The 10,007-nt window shown below is 46.5% G+C and overlaps 1 protein-coding gene across 2 annotated transcripts in view; it reads left to right on the top strand.

Moving 5' to 3' along the window:
* Positions 1 to 1,533, top strand: part of IGDCC4 (immunoglobulin superfamily DCC subclass member 4) — a 166,294-nt gene extending 164,761 nt beyond the window's left edge. For both annotated transcript variants that reach the window (XM_054043154.1, XM_054043155.1), the window contains one exon: positions 10 to 1,533. In XM_054043154.1, coding sequence (XP_053899129.1) covers positions 10 to 534 — 525 coding nt within the window. In that variant the 3' untranslated portion in view covers positions 535 to 1,533. The remainder of the gene's footprint in view (positions 1 to 9) is intronic.
* The last annotated feature ends 8,474 nt before the right edge of the window (positions 1,534 to 10,007 follow it).

The following is a 10,007-nucleotide window of genomic DNA, read 5'->3' on the forward strand; positions in this document are numbered from 1 at the left end:
TGCTAACAGAATGAAGTGATGAAAAATCAACCACCCATCAGCCTCCATCAAGTGGAAGCCGAGATCATCGTCCATTCCGATTTCTCAGCCTCTGACAGAGACTCTCAGCTTCACACGCTGGACACTGAAGAAATGGGTCCTGAGGATCACAACCCAGAAAACGTCCCCTCTGATGAGCAGCCCCTTCACACCTCCGCAAGCGCCAAGCAGAATGTCAGCAAAGCATTAGCGGACTGCCAAGGCAAACCTGAGCTTCAGACCCAGGATGCCCTGTTAAGTACTGACAGAAAGACTAACAAAACGGAAGCTGTCAGCCCTCATGGGCTCACCAATGGCTTCCACAGGCACGGAGAAAGTCTGGACTCTATGGAAAGCGGGGATTCGGACTGTCTTCAAGAAGGCAGAGGGAACGTACAGCCAGTCAAGTGCCAAGCTTTTCCCACAGGCCAGCAGGACCCCCCTCTGTGTAGTATCTCTGCGCTAATCAATTCATCCTCAGCATCTGAGAACGTAACGCGTGTCCATAACCATTAAAGAGGAAATTAATCTGATTTTGACCATGGGAGAGCTAGAAGAAGTAGGTGTGAGTTAGTGGGGGCCAGATCAGGAGAGATACTGTGTGCCCTCATCTTGCAGTGAATTCGATGGGGGAAAAAGGGTGCTCAGTACCTCAGAGGCTCAAGTTCTTGGGCAGGTGAACAGCCCTAAATATACACGAAATAAATCAATATGTAGATGGCCGTGGGCCCAATCCAACTCCCACTGAAGCGCCTAAAACAGAACCTTCAGCCTGTGCCATTGTTTCCTTTTATTCCATGATGGGGCGTGCCGGGACATTTTTCATGGTGGAAAGAGGGAAAATACATTAAGCGCATGTTCCCCAATGTTCCTCTTCGCCAGGGAGGGCCCCAGCCTTGCTTAGCCCTCTTCAGCTTTGCGATGCGTTTTGCGAAGCAAGCACCCAAAGGGGTTGAAACAAACGCCAGCCGGAAGGTAATTAGCCGTAACCAGTGGCCTTCTCCGCTCGCCCATGGTTAAAATGATTTTAATAATCCCTTTGTACACTACCCCAGTAAATATTACTAGCAGGCTGATGTAGTGGCCTTTTATTACACACTCTGCGAGTGCCTCTAACAACTTGTACTATATAGAACCTTCTCCAGCATCTCGGTCACTTCACCAAGCTGGACTTTGTGTTATGTAGGTTCTTGTACCTATCGTTTTAGGTACGTCTCTCTCCTTTTAATGTACGACAGTGTATTTTTATTTCCTCGGAGCATCTTTATATTATTTAATTTTATAAAGTGGAGTAGAGTGTGGTATAGAGTAGCATTTTTACTACTTCTCTCTTTATTTTTTTCCTCCTTAACAACACAACTACCTCATGTCTGTTGGAGAAAAAAAAAGCAGTAGATTGACTCTTTTGTTATAGTCCATTTTAGTTTTTAACTTATTCTTATACTGCCTTTTTCTAAAGAATATGTTTGCACTGGTTGTTGACTATTTTTTAATGAATAGTGCTGCAGGTCTGAAGTCTTGCTCTTTCTTTTGTTTCTTTGGAATCCGTTACGGCAGGACCCCCTGCCCTAAGACTGGCACGTCGGGTGTGTTTGGCCGTATAACCATGTGCTTCACAAAAAGGCCATCTCAGATGGGGCGATGGTTAGCAGCGGTTTGTTTTTAAGGGACGTTTTCAAACGGGATTTGGGGAGCGTCAGTTTGTTAGGACCCAACTTTAGACATAGAATCATAGAATATCAGGGTTGGAAGAGACCTCAGTGAGTCCAGTCCCCTGCTCAAAGCAGGACCAACACCAACTAAAGAGACACTTTAAAGAGGCCAGACTGCCTGAGGGTGGGTACTCAACAGTTTCTGAAAATCGGGTCCCTTTAAAGTGGCTCAAATTCGGCAGCCAAAATCACAAGTCGCTTCTGACAATCTTGACCAAAATGGATTTTGAGGCTGGGTCTAGCCTTCGAGCGGGGGCGTCCGCTTCCCTGCTCGAGGAGACTGACTTACTCAGAGACAACCCGTGCCTGCGATAGTGGGGGGCAGAGTGAGGACAGCCGGCTTCAACAATGTTACTGAGCATGCTCCGTTCGTGTGAGCATGCTCAATACAAGCCACGCCGCAAATCTGGGCAGGGGAAAGGGGGCATGTGAGCCTTCTGCCACGCATCACCTCTGCTTACACTAGCTGCCATGAAGCTAGCGCCCTAAAAATGGAGTGTAGCCACGGGTGGGCGAGCTGTGGGAGGGGCCAGCCTTCCCGAGTACAGACCAATGGCGCGTACTCACGTAGCTAGCCTGTTGCACCGCACTCCGCTCCATTTTTAGCATGCTAGGTTGATGGGCCGTCTCCTCACGCTGGGATTCGCACTCGGCGCGAGGACATCCCCTTAAAAGGACAGTGCCACGTTAACAAAAACCGTTCTTTCTTGTTCAAATAGCCCCTTGAATGATCACAGACAGACTTTAAATAATCTCATTTACTCTTCATTATCTAGGCTGTTGACTGAGGGCATTTCTCGCCGCTTGACCCATTGAAAAGAATTTCCCTTAATTCCCACCCTGTCTCGGGTCGCTTTCAGATTCTCAAAATGCAGCTTTGAATAGCGAGCGCTGCAGACTGGGCCACATCCTGAGGGGTGCGGAGGATCTGCACTTCCCATTGAATTCATTGGAGATTGCGGGTGCTGAGGAGAGGCTCAGCATTTCTTCGGATTTAGCCAAAAAAAGCCCCCAAACCTGCTTCCGTTGGCATTAGCCAGAAGAATATCCTGGAGACCTTTGTGTTAATCTGAGGGTTTGTAAAAAGTGTTTACATCTCAGTCCAGATTGTGATACAGGATCACCCTTGCGAGCAAAGGGTAACCTTGTACTCCACAGGCAGCCCCGTTAGCGACTCAAAATACCCAGGGGTGGCTCCAGGCACCAGCGCTCCAAGCGCGTGCCTGGGGTGGCAAGCTGCGGGGGGCCGCCCTGCTGGTCCTTGCGAGGGCGGCAGTCAGGCAGCCTTCGGCGGCGTGCCTGTGGGAGGTCCGCCGGTCCCGTGGATTTGGCGGAAATTCGGTGGCGGGTACGCTGAATCCGCGGGACCGGCGGACCTCCTGCAGGCATGCCGCCTACAGCAGCCTGCCTGCCGTGCTTGGGGCGGCAAAAAAGCTAGAGCCGCCCCTGAAGATACCACTTCATGCAAGAGTGTTGCAGTCTGGCCCTATAACTGGAGCTGAATTGACCTGACTGCGTCCCTTTATTTCGTCATTATTTACTTGCAAAAGGTCCCATTGGCAGTGACTTCCGTGGGCAAGAGTCTGCAAAGTCCCCTGTTTCCTCTGTTTTGTTAACGTGGATGGATATGAAGGATGCCTTCCTCTCCCATCAACTCTGACGGTGAAGAGGGAGGGGACTCTCCCGTCCTGCAGTGTTTTTTCTTTCCATGGTGCGTGCCTGTAACTCCCATTCATGTTCATGGCATTTACTGGTGCCTGTCAAGGAAAGAATCAGATCCCTCTTGAGCGGTCCGATCCTGCCCTGCCTACTCACTTTGACTCCAAGTGGAACCCCATGTGTGTAAAAAGAACAGGAGTACTTGTGGCACCTTAGAGACTAACAAATTTATTAGAGCATAAGCTTTCGTGGACTACAGCCCACTTCTTCGGATGCATATGGGCTGTAGTCCACGAAAGCTTATGCTCTAATAAATTTGTTAGTCTCTAAGGTGCCACAAGTACTCCTGTTTTTTTTGCGGATACAGACTAACACGGCTGCTACTCTGAAACCCATGTGTGTGTGTACAGTGATAGGATGTACTAAAAGGGCCCGGTCCAACACCCATTCAAGCCAATGGATCAGGCCCTGGTAGGTTCTAACCTGAATCTGAGGACCTTGCTTTCTCCTGCCTTTGGGCCACCCTTCTCTAGCATATAACTTCTGTCCCCACTTCGTCTTTCCATGCCCTGCCCAGCCCCAAAGATGGTTTGGAGCCTAGCATAGCCTCTTGAATGCCATTCCATGAGCAGCCACAAAGTGTATGAAAGGCGACCTCCATTGCATCCCACCTACCTTGCTCCCAGTGCCACCCACACTGAAGGAGCAACAGGGCGAGGACGTGTCTGTACAGAGAGTTACTGTGCGGCAAGCCGGGGTATCCAGCTAAAGCGTCCCAGCCTGGCCGTGTGGACCCTGCTACTCTGTGACCCTGCTTTGCAGTAGTTCAAAGTGCACTAGGGGACTTTACGTGCACGGCAGCCTAGAATGCTACACCCCAGCTCGCTGCCTCTCCATACAGACAAACCCTGAGATCCCTGTTGAACAGGCTCGTCATTCATAACCATCATTTGTTAGACCGTCAGGAGTGCCCGCCCCAAGACCATGCGATGGCAGGGTCAGTGAAGGGGGCTGTTATGCTCAAGGACTAACTTTAAAAAAATGAGTAGCTCTGCTATTCCAAAAGAGCCTTTTTCGAGACACGTGGTCTGTGCCTGGTTCCGAATGAGGCCTCCACCTGGCTTCCTGTTTTGTGGGTGGAAATTTCACACTCACCCAATTTTGTGAGGCAAATATTTGCAGGTGCAACTGTCTACAGTGCCATGTGGGATAGCAGCTGCCAATCACGTCTCATTGACCTCAGCCATGCCTACATTTCTTTCCAGACATGTCGATGGGTTTTAAATTAACTGGAACCACTCAGGAAATAGACCTAGCTGTCAATACAGCCATTGCAATGGAAACATGTGCTCGGTGAGCAGCAGCAGTCAAAGGAGAGAAGGGCGGGGGGGGGGTAAAACCAGATGTTAGGCTAAATTAAGAAAGGGATAGGGAATAATGCTGGAAATACTGCGTGCCATTGTCAAATCAATGATACTCACTCTGCTTGGAGACAGTGTTCAACTCTGGATACCCCTGCTCAGAAAGCCTACAGGAGAAATGGAAAGGGGGCAGAGAAAGGCACAGAACAGGATAAAAGGCTTTGAGAGGAGATTAGAATAAAATGGAGCAATATACAGTTGTGGTGAAAAGCTCACCATTTCCCATAGATACCGAAGCTTTGCTGTGAGCTAACCTCCGTATTTGTGGTACTCCCTCTACTAAGGCTAGGAAAGTACAGTGGATGCTGCTTAATACTAACGATGTCCGGTTAATAGCAACATTTTGCTGGGAACCAGTCCTGTCCCACTGACCTTAATGTTAATGAGATGCGGATACTAGCAGCAGCACCGTCGCTTACTGAGAACTGCTTTTGGAGGAAAGGCCCCGGCCACAGGCGGGTTTGTGAGGCTGCAGACAATGAAGGAAACTCTGGGACCTGCCTTCCCTGGTTGCAGCCCCGCAAACCTGCCTTATTGGCAACAGCCAGAGAACGGCTGGCCACAGAGGGGTTGCTAATGAACGGAATCTAGTGTAGAGGAGTCGTGCACATATTGCACTATTTACTTAGCTTAGTTAAAGTTGGCACCTAGTTTAGCGAGGGGCAGATCTGAGGGGACGCAGTACAGGTATTTAAATAAAGAGTAGCACAGAGAAGGTTAGTTGGGAGCTCCTCTTCATTTATTCATATAATACCAGAGCAGGGTGACACACACAGCACCCAGTTTGAAACGGATGAAAGGAAATGCATTCTAAACAATGCACGATTAAGCTGTGGAACTCGCTGCTACAGGATATTTTGCTAAGAGCTTGAAAATCAAAAGATTAAACATTTCCATGGACAATAAGAGCAGTTACATTAGATAGGATAAAACTACATAAGGAATATAACCCTTTTTGCTTTGGAGCATAAACCAACCACTAGCTGTCTGGGGTTAGGCAGGAATTTCCTTTGATGCACCATAATTCCAGAATGGGCTTCCTGGGACTTCCTCCAAAGCATCTGGTACTGGCCACTGTCAGAGATGGGATTACAGACTAGATGGTACGAGCCATTTCCGATGTTCCTATTTGTCCCTCCTAAATTGTGGATGCAAAACGGGAGGAGGCCAAGTCTCGAAATCAGGCTCTTTTACTAGAATGGATCACTGCTATTACCTTATAGTTAAGGTTAAGACCAGCTTTCTGTTTAAATCTTGACTCGTTTAAATGCCCAGATTGCCGTGAATGTCATATGCTGTACAGCATTCTCTTCTCACTAGCCAATAGTTATTGCTGATTTCCTCAGGCCTCTGACATTGAGAGACCTGATTCGCTGTAAGTGTCTCTTCCCCATCCCAAACAGAAGTCTGAGAAAGGATCTTTCCCTTTCCTATGTTCTGTAAAGGCCCAGTCATGCTGCCTGCCACAGGCAAAGCTCCCAGGAACAAAAGCTGGGGTGATTCTTACACAGTTGGAAATTTCAAAGGGAAAAACTATTGTAAATTGATGTATAATATTTGGGGGCATCTTACCTGATAGGAATCCTTGATGCTATTTGCTGAACCACCGTCTCAACTGACCCTTTCAGTGACTGCACATCTCAACTCTTCAGTTTAATTCACATTCGGGAAGGGAGTGGAGTTTCATGACTAGGGTCCAGAACTAGCTTGAGGGAGTTCTGGATTCTGCTTGCCATCTCTACCACACTGACTTGCTATGTAACCTTGGTTAAGTCACGTAACCTTCCCGTGCCTCAGTTTCCCTATCTGGACAAACCTACCTCACAGGGGTTTTGTGCGGCTTAGTTAAACGCTTTGAGATCCTCAGAGGAAAGATGCTATGAAAAGTGTGAATGATTCTCTTTGTGCTACTTAGAATCATAGAATATTAGGGTTGGAAGAGATCTCAGGAGGTCATCTACTCCAATCCCCTGCTCAAAGCAGGACCAACATCAACTAAATCATCCCAGCCAAGGCGTTGTCAAGCCGGGCTTAAAAACCTATAAAGATGGAGATTCCACCACCTCCCTAGGTAACCCATTCCAGTGCGTCACTTACCATTATTGTGTAGGCAGAAAGCTTGCATCACATGGATACTTTTGTTTCCTTGCATCCAACCTTCCTCTCTACTCTTATTCCACCAAACCGAATTGTTCCAGAGCATGAAACTTGAAACAGAGCATGTTCCAGAGCACTGGAACATCAGCATACTGCAGTGCCCCTGGATTGGTAAAAACAAAAGAATCTCTGTTGGTGTCAACCAGTGTCGTTCCCTTGAAGTCAAGGGGTTTACACCAGCTGAGGACCTGACCCCAAAACTGTACTGAAGTCACTTTTTAACACGATCTTCCACATTAGCGCACACCATGGATTATGTTCAGTGTTCGGTTAGGGAGGTATCCGAATTTACGTGGCTGTTTCCCTGGCTCCTGCACTTATTATACATATGTCGGGCGTTTATATTCGCATTGTTGACTAAAAGCTGGAGAAATGGGTTAATATTATGCATTCTGTGTACAAAGCTGAAATAACCAGTGCATATATTTTTGTATCATGAAATGTTTTCCAGAAGTAAGTAGCTTTCTTGCACCTTTCTCTCACACACACACACACACACACAAGGTTGATACCTTTAATTACACATTAGATTTCGTGTATCTTACTAAAAGTTAGCACTGTTTTTTCCTCCACCACCCGTTCTTTCCTTCAGTAACACTAAAGATTATTGCTGTTCAGTTTTTTGCCTATCTATATTGTTTTTACATTGTTTAAATATCAAATGTGTCTCCCCAACGTAAGTTTTGTAGTGTTAATGTTACCATTTGGTTACACAACTATATCTTTTCCATGCTGCTGGGAAAGTCACAATTCTGATTCTTTTCTTTGAATTTCCTCTCATGTGAAACATGACTTGGTTAAAAACATCTGGTTGTCAACTTTTTCGTTTGGTTGATTTGGTTTATTTTTTCACAGACAGTAAAGTTCTGGTTTAAAGAGTAACAAATTAGATAATTTATAACCTTCTAGGGTTTCTAATTTTTGAAAAGTAAATAACGAATAACGTTGTTATCTGTCCAGGATGGATGCTTTATAAGAAAGTGACCATTTTTGTATCACACGATATATGTTTTTTGTTCTCATTAAAAATTGATCCCTGAGTATCCTAGTTAGAAAAGAAATGTTTAGTCTAGTTCTATTTTTATCATTTCCCCCTTGCTAATATTTTAAAAATTAAATGAAATATACTTTTTTTTTTTTTTTTTTTTTTACATAATGCATAAGGAAGGGTAACCGGAACTTCATCTTGTTCAAAGATTGTCTGTATTTGGTTCCATGCTGTATTTAATTATAACTTTCTTTCTTCAGAGACTATTCTTACTTCCCAAATACTCTTTAGTGTTAAAATGTAAGAAGAAGTTGTCCTTATATTCCTTAACTAATGTATTATTAATAAAATATTTACAAAAAAAGGTAGAATCCAATGTAGGATTTAATCTGTATGTAGAGCTGGTTATCCCCCAGGTGGGGGGATAGTTTCCTTAACCATGTTTGGGCTACTGGGTTCCGCACTGCTAATATTGAAGTCAATGGGAGTTTTGCTATTACACAGTGGTACTTACACTATCTTTTAAAGCAGAGATATAATAGCAGAAAAGATGGTATCTTACAAAAGTGGTGGGACTTGCATCAAGCCCCCAGTTCCAAACTTCCCTAGAACTTGTGGAAGTTTGGATCTGGGCCAAACTATGCTCCTCAGAACCCTCTCTTATGCTCTTTGGTTCAGGTGTGTTGGACTGCACAGGATTCATGTTTTCCAACATTTAGAATCCAGAATATTGTCTATTGAGGGGTAAATTCACATGAGGGAATGGCCTGGAGGGAACTTCTACAATATCTGTGAGTGCTGCAGAGAGGATGGATTTCTGTGCCCATAATTGTCCATCATTTCTACAGTACGATCCGTGATTGTTCATTATGGGGTTTCTTGCCCTTTCCTCGGAAGCAGCTGTCACGGTTGGAGACAAGTTGCTGGACCAGATGGACCTTAGCCTGATCTGGTCTGGCAATTAGTGTGTTTGCACCAGGTCCAAAGTGAGAGGTCCCGGAGGAGCTACTGGGAGCAGAGCCAAGGGATCCGCCCGCTTGTGAAGGCTGGGAATTTCCCAGGGAGCCTAATCCAAAACTTCAGGACAAGCAACGGAAGTTGGGCACCTAACTCTTTTCCATCGCAGTCTAGCCCGTGGATGGTCTGCATCACAGGTGATAGTTTGGATTTGTTAGGTGTGTCTCTATGCCTGACGTATCTCCATCCCTGTCTGGTGTTAATAAGACAAAGCATCCAGCAAATGAATGGGGGGGGGGGGTGGAATTCTTCTCCCCGTGGTGCCTTGGATTGACACGTTCAGCTCAGACTCCGAAAACTTTGCTGTAAAAAGCATTGCTGTCACTTGCCCCACTTAGCGGCCCAGTCCTGCAAGAAGCTGAGCTATGAGATACCGAACACCCTCAACTTCCAAGGCGGTGGAAGTGGCTCAGAACTGGGCAAGCTTGTGCTCAGTGGAAGCGAGCACTTACGCCGTGCAATACAGTTACGTATAGATGTGACTATGGAGGGTTCAGGCCCAAATAGGCCCTGACTCATGTTTATATTTTCAATTTATACCATGCACCTCTATCGTACGACAAAGAATTAAACTCTCTGGCAATAATCCCCTCATCCAGCAGCGTGTCACAATTGACAGAGAGAGACCTTCCCATCCCACCATAAAGGATCCCTCCCAGTGCAACTCGCCCAATTCACAACAAGCTGGAGTGAAGAGAGTGGCAGTTGCAACAATGCCAGAAGGTCAATAAACCCAGCGTATGAGCCCAAGGGTGACAGTCAGGGGCCGGTGACAATGTCCTGCCCCCCACCCTTGCCAACATTCCTATCCAGGGACCAGCAGCCCAGCTCACCTCAACTACCAGGTGAAAGGGTTTGTCTCTGAGATGCACTTGGCTGGGCACATCAGCATTAACACCGGTCATCCAGAAACATGCTGGGAATCCAGGTACTTGCTCAACACTCAGGCTATGTCTACACTTAAAATGTAACGGTGGCACAGCTCCAACTGCACCGCTGTAGCACATCAGTGCAGCCACCCGCTACAGCGGCGGA

Source organism: Malaclemys terrapin, chromosome 10 (genome assembly GCF_027887155.1).
Source record: "Malaclemys terrapin pileata isolate rMalTer1 chromosome 10, rMalTer1.hap1, whole genome shotgun sequence".
NCBI classification, from domain to species: Eukaryota; Metazoa; Chordata; order Testudines; family Emydidae; genus Malaclemys; species Malaclemys terrapin.